Source organism: Zea mays, chromosome 8, assembly GCF_902167145.1.
Source record: "Zea mays cultivar B73 chromosome 8, Zm-B73-REFERENCE-NAM-5.0, whole genome shotgun sequence".
Classification (NCBI taxonomy): Eukaryota; Viridiplantae; Streptophyta; class Magnoliopsida; order Poales; family Poaceae; genus Zea; species Zea mays.
Window position 1 is genome coordinate 150857586 of NC_050103.1, and position 13569 is coordinate 150871154.

General features: G+C 45.0%; 2 protein-coding genes across 2 annotated transcripts; one reads left to right on the top strand and one right to left on the bottom strand.

The window, feature by feature from the left end:
• The first annotated feature begins 2390 nt into the window (after positions 1-2390).
• LOC118473152 (LOB domain-containing protein 13-like) lies at positions 2391-2929 on the top strand. The gene is made up of 2 exons (XM_035961850.1): positions 2391-2507; positions 2603-2929. The coding sequence occupies exons 1-2, from the start codon at positions 2412-2414 to the stop codon at positions 2753-2755; spliced, it is 249 nt and encodes an 82-aa protein (XP_035817743.1). The 5' UTR covers positions 2391-2411; the 3' UTR covers positions 2756-2929.
• An 881-nt stretch (positions 2930-3810) lies between these two features.
• LOC103637385 (ADP,ATP carrier protein 2, chloroplastic) lies at positions 3811-9041 on the bottom strand. The gene is given in 6 exon segments (XM_020542419.3): positions 3811-4328; positions 4330-4685; positions 5527-5874; positions 5967-6110; positions 6187-6456; positions 8129-9041. Coding segments are annotated over 6 exon segments (1935 nt in total). The 5' UTR covers positions 8903-9041; the 3' UTR covers positions 3811-4285.
• Between the last annotated feature and the right edge of the window lie 4528 nt (positions 9042-13569).

Here is a 13569-nt window from a genome sequence, read left to right on the forward strand (position 1 = left end):
CAAACTGAAATGTTGGAAGAATCTTTATTAGGCGATCAAAATGATGTAGAGGTTCCTCCAAAAAGAAAACGAGTGACGAGAAAGAAGAAAGCTACTTGGCGTCCATTAAATCGACGAAAGCAACTAGATCCTGATTTTGATTACGATTACGATTGACGAGTATGGATCATGAATTTATTGCATATTTTATGATTTTATTGCATATTTTATTATTTTATTGTCGATTTATGTACTAACTTGTTTTTGTTAAAATAGGATGTCAAAGAAAATGAAGTCTTTAGCTCGTAGTTTGCTTGGGTCGAGGAGTAGCTCGAGGAGCAGCTCGAGGGGTGAGGATTCAGTTTTTCAGGGCACAGGTTCTACCATGAGCAGACGGAGAGCGCTGGCAGAACATTTGCCTCCACAAGATGTAAGTTAGTTGTTAAATTACATTATTTGAGTTACTTAATATTGTATGATGTAAGCTATTTGTTTCATAGGATGCTGAAATTGAGGAACCAGTGGAAGAGGATCATGCAAGAGATGATGTTGAAGATGATGGTGGAGATAATGTGGGAGATGATGCTGGAGACGACGCTGGTGGGGATTCTGGGGCTGGGGATTCTGGGGCTGGTGGAGATTCTGCAGCTGGGTCTGGAACTTCTCGAGTTAAGAGAACGAGGAAGCTGCATTTTGTTGGACCACCTCCAGAGCTTCCACCCGAATCTCGGGTTGTGATAAAGCCTAGTGGAAAGTGAGTGACATATCTTTGCTTAAATGTTATTGAAAGTTATGTTTTAATTTCTACATTGATTTCTGTTTGCAGGACTTGGATCGACGACTCGTTCACAGGCACAGGACACTACAGGCAGGTGAACATGGTTCTTGGTAATCTTGTTCGTCTGCACTGGCCTGGTCTTGTGACTTTGCCTACTGGCGAGTCTGTCCCCGCCACCACTTGGGAGCATTATCGCTATGGTGTCTGTAGAACGTTTGGCAACACACAGGCACTAGTTTGGGATGCATTCTGGGTATGACTTGTTTATACTATTTTAGTTATTCCATATATGTTTGCTTTTATGATAACACTATGGTTTTTGCAGAAACGGTACAAGTTGCCGGACGATGGATCATATGATATGAACGCTCGTTACGTGTTTGAGTTTAACGCGAACGATGTCGTTGCAGATGCAATGTACTATGCACGAATTCAGGCTATAAAGGCATGGTACAGAGCAAATGCTGATGATCGACCGATGCCAAATACAAAGGCCGAGTGGTCATCAATTTACTTGACGGAGGAGCAATACCTAGAGGTAAACAGGTTGTTGCCTCTCATATCGCACAAAGCCATGTATTTGCTTGCTTTATTTAAAAAATTTCATGTAGGTGTCGGTGCCGTGGATGGCCACCCGATCAGACGGTTATCGGGCATTGTGCAGATGGTGGGCTTCCCCTGACTTTCGTGCCATTTCCGAAAGGAACAGGGGAAACCGTGGGACTGAGTCGTTCCACAACTACGGCGGTGATGGTCATGTGCGCTTGGCTAAGCGAATGGTAAGTCACAGATTGTCGTAACTTTGAATCACATAGAAATGTGTCATTATAACTTTTATGTACAGGAAGTCAAATCCGGCCGTACGCCCACGGATGTGGAGGTGTATATGCAAGGGCATAGGGGTTCTGATCCTCAGAATCCTGATGTGTTATGCACTCAGACGGCCACCGACCGTCTAGTGAGTTTTTGATACTCTATTATGTGTGTTGATATTGTTTGCAAGGGCATAGGGGTTATGCACTTATATTTGATATTGTTTGCCTCCAGGCTTCGTATGGGCAGGAGATGGTTCAACGCCATGGGGAGGAGTACGATTGGAGGAGCCAGCCAATCGACCCTCAGGCAGCCTATGCTAGCGCAGGAGGACAAGCCCATGGACGGTGAGATTATTTGATTTGGTTTTCAAAATTGTCATCATATGCTTGCGATTCAACTGAGCCATGAGTTACTATACTAAGTGCATGGTTCACTCTTGTAGGTTGGGTATTTTTGATTCTACGATTGATTCCAGAGAGCTGAGACGCCGTGGACGACAATCCACATCGTCGTCTTCACAGTCGTCCCGTTCACGATCAGCAGCCCATGAGATAGAGCTTGCAGTGTTGCGTCAACAGGCAGAGTACCATCAATCAGTCTTGAGGGAACAATTGGAGTACCAGAGGCAACAATCTGAATACCAGAGACAACAAGCCGAGTACCAGAAGAAGAGGGACGAGTATTATGCAAGCCTCCAGGCCCAAAATCAAGCTCTTCTCTCGGTAAGTTGAAGTAACATTTTGTAGCTTATTTTGCAAAACACTTGATGTGTATCTTGTTTGTTCAACAATGACTTGTATATAATTTGTAGCAACTAGCCCAACAAGCGGGCGTCCCGATGCCGACATATGGGATGCCGCCTCCGGACTTTGCACTGCCAATGCCAATGTTGGCGCCTCCACCTCCGCCTCCGCCTCCGTCACAATTCCCTATGGTATGTACACATATGCGTGTGTGACATGTTCATAAATGTCTTATGTGTTTAAATGAACAACTGAGTGGTTACTATTTCATGTGCTTGTGTTATAGGGATTTCAGACACCACCCGCTTCAGTTGCCGCACCTGGAGATGGGTCTGGTCAGGACGACACAACAAATTCGTGGGTGAACACCATTTTCAACACGCAGAGTCCAGCCGGAGGAGGTGGCTACTCGAACCATCCAGACGATGGATATGATTGATGTGTCGTGATGTTTTTTTATGAAACACTTTGCAACACTTGTTTGTGAGACACAATTTCAGTTTGCAACAACCGTCGAACCTATATGTTGATGTTAAATTTGTGAATGTTAATATTTATGTGAGAATATTTGTGATTGTGAATACTTATTAGAATGTGTATATTTGTGATTGTGAATGTGAATTTGTATATGTGCATGAATCTGTTTTTGTTTTGTAAATGTCAGATTTTTTAAAAAACAGAATTTTGTGTAAATTCTGTAATTTGTTATGTCCGACGGCCTAATGGTAGCCGTCGGACATAAGAGATGCTTATGTCCGACGGCATTAACTACCGTCGGACATAAGAGATGCTTATGTCCGACGGCCTAGTGGGAGCCGTCGGACTTAATACTGTGGGGCCCACATCCCGACCGGTAAAACGGTTGGGATTTGTTATCTCCGACGGGCATAGGCAGCCGTCGGAGATAACGTATGTCCGACGGCCGCCGTCGGACATAGCACTATTTTCGACGAGTTATCTCCGACGGCTTGAAGCCGTCGGAGATAAGGCTTTACCGTCGGAAATAATCTATTTCCGACGGTTTATTCCTTATGTCCGACGGCTTTGGCCGTCGGACGTTTCTGCGTTTACTGTAGTGTATGATAACCCATCGGCGTTCCTGGTTGCTCGTGTACAGGTAGCCTATAGGTTCGATCGATGGAATATATATGATAGCCCATTTGCGTTCATGGTTGCTCGTGTACTGGCAGCCTAGGGTACTGTTTCCCCCACCCACAGTTGCTGTACCATCGCCGGGCGCCGGCAATAGTCGCGAGAGCTGACCCGGTGCTGAGTGCTGACAAAGCCAAGGTGCCTCACATGCTTTTGCCCTCTCAGCTCTCGGACGGTCGTTAGTGCTTCTCCGAGTGCCTGGATTCTGTCTCATGATGCCCACTGGAACCATCTTTTGGCTCACCTTGTTGGATGCGTTGCGTTTCAACATTCAAGGCAACACATTTATCCTGTCCTACTGAACATTCAGCTAACACTCTTGAGAGAGAACCATGCTTCATATCGGCTCAAAACACACAGTTTATGCATTTGACATCGGCACAAAGGGGCGGGGCCATTCCCAGAACGACGTTCGCCGCCGGCCGTCAAAATTTGCTCATGTTACAAACAAAAATCACTAGCAGCCTGAAGCTGCACGCCGTTACAGACTTGAAAACCATGAGTTATTTTAATATTACCTCCATTTCCATTTTTTTATTTGACGCTAGCTAGTTCAAATTTAGTGGGTGTTTGGTTTCTAGGGACTAATGTTTAGTCCCTTCATTTTATTCCTTTTTAGTGTATAAATTGCTAAATATAGAAAATAAAATAAAGTTTTAGTTTCTATATTTGGCAATTTTGGAACTAAAATGGAATAAAATCTAGGGACTAAACATTAGTCCCTAGAAACCAAACACCCCCTTACACTAACCAACGCCAAATATATAAAAAAAACCGGAGGGAGTACCAATTATTTCTGCTCGCTGTAATAACTCTCCTAGCTAGTACAACTTATGATGCTGGAGCTATTATTGAATGGGGGATGAGTTCGACGGCGAGCTCTCCGTTCCGGTTGCTTGGGGCGTCACAGATCCATTTGTCTGCTCCGCCAGTACATCATCACTGCCCTCTGCAGGCGCCTTGAGCAGCGAGGGTTCTACTTTCTCTCGGGCAGCCTTATCCTTCTTCAGGTCCTCCTTAGCCAAGCTCGAGAACTGCTTGTCCAATGAGCTCGCCGCGCCTAGCCACGCGAGAACGATGACCAGCAGTATGCCCCCAAGGTATGGAGTTGAATTCGCCAGGGATCCGAACGTCAGGATCATGAATTGTTGGATAAGTGCACCGCCGGACTTGCCCAGTGGGTTGCAAACAACATCAATGGCTGCCTTTCCTTTTACCTGCAAACAGAGGGGACTGGAATTAGCATTTACATACGACAATCACAGGCTTTAGAAAAGACCATATGCACCATCAGAAAGTTTAAACAGGCTAACAAATTGCTCGGCCTGTAAGGGAAAGACCGTCCCCACACTATTAAATTAAGAAGAAGCTCAATCGGAGCCTCGATCGAGAAATGTCACGAAAGCTAGCCCCCCCGTGCAACATGACGTTCCGCGCCCTATAGGCCAAATCTTTACTCGTGTTTTGAGCCCTCCCAGCCCCTACACGAGGATCCACCCCCATAGGTCAGTCTATCTCGTGTGCACACGACCAGAGGAACCAACGAGTGACCTTTTTTAACCTTAGCCTGAAATTCGCTCCCACTGAGACTCGAACTCGGGACCTAAGGAGTGCTACTCAGACCACCTAACCAACTCGGCTAGAGGCTCTTTCGAAGGCTAACAAATTGCTGCACATAATTAACTCACTAGTCAACATAAAGCCTTTTATCAATTAAATTTGTGGTTTCACGGTATCTTGGTAACTTGGTTCCCATTTAGTCCTTGTTCGGCTATTCCCATCCCATATGGATTGGGTTGGGATTGAGAAAAATTAGGAGAGCTTTTGACTTGCTATAAATTTAAACCCCTCAATCCAGTCCAATCCACATGGACTGAGGCTGAAATGAACATGCCCTTACCAATTACGAAAGAAGGAACTAGACAAATTTCTTTTACATGGTTAGATGAAACTAAGCATCGCAAGAGAACAACAGATCAGCAAACAAATACATAAAAACGCCTTTAAGTAGCATGAGAATAGTAAGAAGAAAGATATAATCTGGAAAGATTAACAAACCTTCATATCTTCATCCAAAGGAATATAAGCCATCTCCTTGCATGGGTCAAATAAACTGTACTTTGCACTCTTGCTAAATATATTCTGCATGGCGCCCACATAAACGGCTGCCAGTAGGGGGGTCATACCCATAGTGGCAAGCATAGGAGTCAGCGGCTGTCCAAACAAAATCAGAGAGAAGAATCCAACACCAGTTAGCAACAGAACGGTGGGGGTGATCATTGCGGCCACACCCCAGCCAAATTTCCGTAGTATAATACGTCCTAACAGCATCATCGTGAAAGTTGCAATTCCAGTTGCGGTTGAGAAATCACCCATGAAAGATGAGTATTCATTTGGACTAGGGAACTGCAGTGAATAAGGAAAATGTTACTGAATACTGAAAATATCACTGTAGGAACAACGCAATATGAAGAGAACAGATAGATGCGAAGGATTACCTGTGCCTTGAGTTTTGATTTCCATGTGACTTCGACAAGATTGATACTAATGCCATAAGCAACCACTAGGGTAGCTAGATCCCTCACATACCTCGAGGAGAGCAGAACCTTCAGACTCTCTTTCATGCCAAGTTTAGGCTTTTCCTGGTTGAATAAATTGTTACCGGATTACTTTGAGTAGCAATAAAAAGGGGAAGCATGATAAACCACAGCTACCAACCTTTTTCTTCTTACGATCAGACTTTGGAAGTGAAGGATCATTCAAAACAAATTTGTTTACTCCCCAATAGATGGAAGTTATGACAAGTCCAAGAAGTACGACTATGCTCATCATTCCTTTCAAAGATACTTCCCAGCCATCAATTCCAGGACCCAATGTCTTGCGCAAATTTGAGAAATACTTCACAGTGCGCCCAGAAAAGATAAGGGCAATATTAGCCCCAAGGCCAAATAACGGGTAGAATTCCTTAGCTTCATCAACTGTGGTAATCTGGGAAAAAATATGAATCAGATCAAGCAGGAGCCTGAAGGTTCAACATTTGATGAGAATTTCAACAAATGCAAATATAAAAATCCAATTTTAGACACCAGAATGCCATATAGAGACAGAGATGCTGCAAGATACACGTTTCAGTTGGTCAGTGTTAGTGTACCCATTTAGGGTTTGGTGTTCTACCCCGTGTATTTACCTTCACACCCCTGTAATGGGCCAGGCCCACCTAACAGTCTATTAATACATCTCCCAACACCTCATTAGGGTTAGGGTTTCCATTCTCCAACTTGATACCGGGGCCTGGTTTCTTTCTCCAACATTTGAGGTAGAAAGATTACATACTAGCACACATATGAGATAATAATAAGGTCACAATAACCAGACAAACAAATTATAAAATCAACAATTGTGAGCTTAGTGCTCCTTAAGGAGACATCGTTGATAATCTTATTGTTGACAACTTCAGATGCTCAATGCAAAATACATTTGAGGTAGAAAGATTACATACTAGCACACATATGAGATAATAATAAGGTCACAATAACCAGACAAACAAATTATAAAATCAACAATTGTGAGCTTAGTGCTCCTTAAGGAGACATCGTTGATAATCTTATTGTTGACAACTTCAGATGCTCAATGCAAAATACAATTGAAACACATGCAGCCATCTCCAGGGTGTATTTGGTGATTTTACAAAGAACAAAAAGGTCAACCAGAATGTTTTACGATTGATCATTGTTTAAACAGAGTTTACTGATCCAAAGAGTTGCTTCAAGGTCTTCGGAGTAGAATCGATTTCACTCTGATGCACGGTAGCAAATAAGGAATCAACCTGTCATGCTACAAGACTACAAGAGTGGTGCCGCTGTGTCAGCTTTTTGAAGTATATTGTGTATTGACTTATACTCATTGGTTGTTGTCTTTCTTTACTGCCCAGTCAAGCTTATTCCATGTTCTGATTTCCCTTTTGTTTCTTGTTTTAACTTTTTCACTATGCATTTATTCTCTTGATGTCAGTATGTAACAGTGAGGCTTCCCCTATCATATCCCTCGTAAAACAAAAAGTGGTAGTTGAGTATATAAAAGACGAATATACCCAATCAGGGCCCTTCCTTTCTGGCCATAAAAGGAGCCGTAAGACAGAGACACGTTAGATTTGCAAAAGTCTAGATCCAGACCAATGAATATTTCTTTAGAAAGGAGTTATAAAGTGTGAACCATATCCAGCCAAGTTGTTCAATGTAATAGACATCCACAACCAATTTAAGACTGACAATAGCTCGAACATCACTTAGATCATTAAAGCGAGCAATAATGGAGCCGAGCATATTCATAAAAGAAAGCAACAAGCACCTCGATTTTTTTAGCCTAGAAGTTATGCAATACAACGAACCAAGCCACAATGCAGGGCCTACTACAAACCAAAATGTTCTACTACCTGCCCATTATCCCACGAAGGCACGAACAAATCACCTCCTGCCTAAATTATATCCTGATAGAGTCAAGTTTTACCCTTCCATCTTTTGTCAGTGTCGAATAACCAAACATCCAGTCAAACCAACATTAGCTAATGAGATATATAGTTCAAATCAAGTTTGACAATAATTAAATAAGCTATTATCATTACGTAACAATATTGATCCAAGGATCCAAAGTTCAGACTGACCTGATTAGCGAACCCCCAGAAGAGCACGGAGATGACGACGCTGCCCCAGAGCTCAGCCATAACATAGAACAGGCAGAAGCTCCAAATCCTCAGTATCGCCACGGGCCCAAGGAAGCTCGGGCCGAGCGCGGCGAGCAGCTTGTCCGCGAGCGCGGTGGGATGGATGACGTTCCTGAGCGGGTAGAGCACAAAGGCGAAGGCGCCGAAGAAGGCGATGAACGGGAAGATGACGGTGTAGAAGAGCGCCTCCCGCGAGAGAACGTTTGAAAGCTTGGTGTAGAGGAGCATGAATCCGATGGCCATGGGCAGGTTAACCCAGGTCTTGAGGAAAGGGATGATCTCGGCGCTGCTCCCCTTGGCGGTGACCACCAGCACGTCCTTGGTGTCCCGCAGGATGGTGTAGTTGAAGAGGATGCAGAAGAACATGAGCCCCAGCGGCACGATCTTCCTGAGCGTCTTCACGTCGATGCCGAGGAACTTTTTAGCGGACTCCTCCGGCTGCGGCGCCGGCACCGCCGCCGCCGCCGCCTGGGCGCGGAAGGACACGTCACCGCCAACGCTGACCGCTCTCTGCTTCAGGAACCCGTTCCCCAGAAGCGCGTCGTGCCGCGGGAGGAAGGGGCCCCTCGACGCGAGGAGCGGGGACCGGAGCGCGGGCTTGGCGGCGGGGGAGAAGGAGACTGCCCGCGGGCGCGGGAGCTGGGGAGGGAGGCGCAGGCCGGCGCGGGCAGGGAGGGCGGCAGGCCGGGCGTGCAGGAGGGCGCGCGACTCCATGGGTGCCGTGCCGTGGCTTTGCCGGTGGCGGCGGCGCTCCGGTCGCTCGGCCCTGCGGCCCTGTCTGTGTTTGCCCGCCGCCGCCGGGTGGCTGGTCCAAACCCCGAGACGCGAATGGAGTGAAAGCAGGGGAGGGAGGAGTAGGTCCCGGCGCGGCGGTGGAGGAGCGTTATTAAACGATGGAGCATTTGTACGGCAGGCGATCCGATCGGCCGTTGGTTTGCGGGCCGGAAACGATCTCGGCGGTTGATGCGTGAGCAGGGTAGGTGGGCGGAACGAGACAGCGCCTGGCTGACGCCCGGCCCGACGCAGTTTCGAGTCAGCACCCGGCAGCGGCGGCCTGGATGGGCCACCCGCCGCGGCGCTGTCCGTGCGCTTGTCCTCCTGTAGAAAGAAAGATTTGTTTGCTACTTCCCATGCTATCTCGTCGTAAACAGAGAGGTTTGTTTTCGACCTATCGCAGCGTGGTCGTCCTTGCATTCATCCACGTTGCAAGAAACGATTTTTTTTCTCTTATCTCTACGGCCCTGTTTTGAACTTGATCCATATAATATACTCATTCCATCCTAAAATTGTTGACATTTTAGTTTGGATACGAAAATTTAGAAGAAAAAAAAGTAAAGGTATATGGCACACAGAAACTAACAAGGAAAGAGATATAGATGCATTGAGGAAAATAAAAATACATATTTGGAGAAGAGAAATATACATTAGGAAACGAGAATGACAATTATTTTAAGACAAATTTGAATCCTATAATGCCAACTATTTTTAAACGAAAGAAGTATAACTAAAAATAGTTGCTATTAATTAGTTTCTTATGGAAACGAATCGATTAATAATCTACGCTCCATAAAGAAGTAAGAGCAAATGAAACCTAAAATGGTGGTTTATAGCTCCTTTTAATAAGGTACAAATCGATCCTTTTCATTTTAAGAGGAGAGGTACGAGACCCTTTGGCATGGCTCTTTGGCAGCTCTAGTTTGGGATCATCATAAAGCCCTACTAAACGGTCACAAAAAACAGCTACCCATCGAGAGCTCTCGAGGAGCTAGAGTCGTTTTTGTGTTGGGAGCCAGAGCACCAAAGACGTGGCTTCTATCAGCTCCTCCTTCATTTCTCTAATATATCATTCGGAATAAATACAAAAGAACTGTTTTGCCAAACGAATTGCAAAACGGCTCGACTCCTATAGAGAAGCTAAAGAGCTAGAGAAGTTAGAGCCGAAACTGTTTTTAGATGGACTAGAGCCCTGCCAAAAGGGGCCACGGTGAAAAAAAAAATCGAAGCTTTTCATTTTAAGAGGAGAGGTAAAAATATATCCTTATGTAGTGTACGATATAATTAGGCGAAACTGATCGAAGCTCCACCAAACATAGCCTAAATGTCGCATGCCATTGCATAAATATATAATTTATTGAAACATAAGGCAAATACAAAAGTTTTATAAACATTTTAAAACATGTAATAAGCTATAAGGTTTACTTAAAATTACTAGCTTACTGTCTAAGCACAACTCCAAAAGTTTTTCCCTAAAATTTAGTCTCTAAATCATCATTTTATCAATTGAATTCATAGAGGACCCATATATAATACTGAAGAGCGAAAATTTCAGTGAGCCTTTTGTTCCACTCTCTCTAACCTTTCCCTCCCAGGGTTCGTGTTGACGCCTTTTTGGAGGCGCCAATTACTCAAGAGAACCAGCGGCGATGCTCTCTGCACAGGGGCGGACGGTCCGGGCGCGGGGGCCGGACGGTCCGTGGCCTGGCACGAGGCGGCGGTGCTCTCTGGTCAGGCGCGGACGGTCCGCGGCACAGGGCCGGACGGTCCGCTACCTGGCGCAGGGGCTAGGGTTCCCTGCCTGACGGCCGGACGGTCCGCGCCCTAGGGCCGGACGGTCTGCGCGTGCGCAGGGGCGGCGGAAGATCGCCGACGGCGCCTGGATCTCGCTCCTGGGAGGGACCCCGTCGGGGAGTAGAGATCCTAGGTTGTGTCTAGGCTCGGGCCGGCCGACCTAGACTCCTCTAATCGACGTAGAGTCGAAGAGAGACGAAGAATTTGGGGATCGAGAGGCTAAACCTAAACTAAACTAGAACTGCTCCTAGGATAAAATGCGAAATAGAAGTTGTATTGATTCGATTGTTGATTACAAATCGGCCGTAGACCTCTCTATTTATAGAGGAGGGGGCTGGACCCTTTACACAACTGATTCCGAGCTAATCCCGCGAATATAGCTAACAATCGTAGCACAAAACTCGGAACCCTAAACTGCTCTGCGCATGCGTGGACCGTCCGGCCCACAGGCGCGGACTGTCCGGACCGCGGACCGTCCGGCCTCAGGGCCGGACCGTCCGCCGGCTCAAAAGCGGGCTCAACATATGCCCCCTGCCTTTTGGTGGAGCTGAGCAAACCAAAAGCAACTAACTCGATGTGATTACATCGGTTCTCTTAGGCATCTTGCCACATACTAGGATGGTACTGTTTGAGGAAACGCCCATTCAAAGCCTTAGGCAAATCCTTGCCTTGTAATGTTTGTAGCAAATAGGCGTTGCCAGACATCACCTGTCTTACTTTATAAGGACCCTCCTAGCTTGGCGACCATTTCCCAAAATTCCGGTCTTTATTCCTTAGAGGCAGAATGGTCTTCCACACCAGGTCCCCTACTTGAAATGATTTTGTTTTGACCTTCTTGTTGTAGGCCCTGGCTACCATGATCTTGTCCTTTTCTATTGCTTCCAAAGCTATCATCCTCTTGTCGGTCACCTCATCAATATTATCCATCATTGCATTATAATAGTCAGTAACAGTTAGATCATTTTGTCTGGCAAACCTGACAGCATTCAAACTTATTTCCACAGGCAACACTGCTTCCTGCCCATAGACAAGCTCAAAAGGAGATACTTTAGTAGCCCTATGTCTAGATATTCTATGAGCCCATAAAGCTTCAGACAAAATCTTATGCCAATGTTTAGGATTATCAGATATCTTCTTTTTTATTAAATTAATCAATGTCCTATTACTAGACTCGGCCTATCCATTGGCCTGAGCATAATATGGAGATGAATTAAGTAGCTTAATCCTGTATGATTCGGTAAATTCACGTACCTCCTTTGACATAAAAGAAGTACCTTGATCTGTAGTCAAGGTCTGGAGAATGCCGAATCTATGAATAATATGCTCAGTTATGAACTCAATTACCTCCTTGTGTGTCATGTTCTTCAGAGCAACGGCTTCAGTCCATTTGGTGAAATAGTCAGTGGCAACTAACACAAACTGATGCCCCTTTGATGACGAAGGATGAATTTCTCCAATAAAGTCTAATCCCCATCCTCTGAAAGGCCAAGGCTTGATGATAGGATGTAATTCAGCTGCAGGGACCAACTGTAGGTCGCTGAATTTTTGACACACCTGGCAACCCTTGTAGTACTTGAAACAATCAGCTATCATGTTAGGCCAATAAAAACCAGATCTTCGCAACAGCCATTTCATCTTTGGAGCCGATTGGTGGGTACCACAAATTCCTTCATGTACTTCGGCCATGGCCAATATAGCATCATCTGGGCCCAAGCACTTAAGCAGGACGTCGTTGACTGTTCGGCGGTAGAGTTCATCACTCATCAAAACATACTTGAAAGTTGTTCGCCGAATGTTCTTATCTGTCCTGATATTGGGATTTCGCAAATAATTAAGTATAGGTGTCCTCCAATCACTTGCATCGGCTTCATTGTCAGCCGAATCAATTAAGAGAATATTTCTGGTAACTCCGAACGGTCCGGCGTCACCACGCGGACGGTCCGCGACCTGGGAATTTGGCTCTGCATCGGTTATCAGACTTTCAGTTTTGTGAAATCTCCCTCTCTTTATCCGATAACCTGATGCATCTTGTGCCAAATCGTTAGCTCTATGATTCTCAACTCTAGAGATATGCCGAATACTGAATTCGTCAAAAGAATGGATTATACTCCAGCATTTTTCAAGGTAACCATTTAGAGTACCATCAAAACATTGATATTCTTCTAACACTTGTTGGACAACCAGCTGAGAATCACCAAATGCCTTCACATATTTTACTCCCATATAATTTAAAAGTTCCAAGCCGAATAAGAGGGCCTCATATTCGGCTTGATTATTAGTGCAATAAGTTTCCAATCGGCTAGAGAAGTCGAAGGAGACATCACTTGGTGAAACAAGTACGATGCCAATTCCTTGCCCTTCATTACAAACCGATCCATCAAAATATAAAGTCCAAGGGGTAATAGTGAGATATGACATGTCTAATTTATGAATATCATTAGTCCGATGTTCTACAATAAAATCTGCTACGACCTGGCCTTTCATAGATTTCAATGGTTCATAGGCCAAATCATATTCTATAAGTGCATAAGCCCATTTACCAATCCTACCACTCATAATTGGGTTATGCAACATGTATTTGATTACATCGGCTTGACCAGAAACAGTGCAATGACTAGACAGTAAATAACATCTACATTTGGTGCATGCATAAAACAAGCATAAGCATAATTTCTCAATAAAAGTATACCTTGTTTCAGCATCCACCAACCTCCTGCTTAGGTATGTCACCACATGTTCCTTTCCCTCAGTTTCTTGTGTTAGAACAGCCCCAATGACCTTTTCTTCAGCTGCAATGTACAATCGGAATGGTA

Excerpts from the sequence above, each read along its gene's own strand:
- LOC118473152 (XM_035961850.1), top strand. The coding sequence starts at position 2,412 with ATGCCGACATATGGGATGCCGCCTCCGGACTTTGCACTGCCAATGCCA. Across the intron at positions 2,508-2,602 it reads CTCCGTCACAATTCCCTATG|GGATTTCAGACACCACCCGC; the intron begins GTATGTACACAT and ends CTTGTGTTATAG.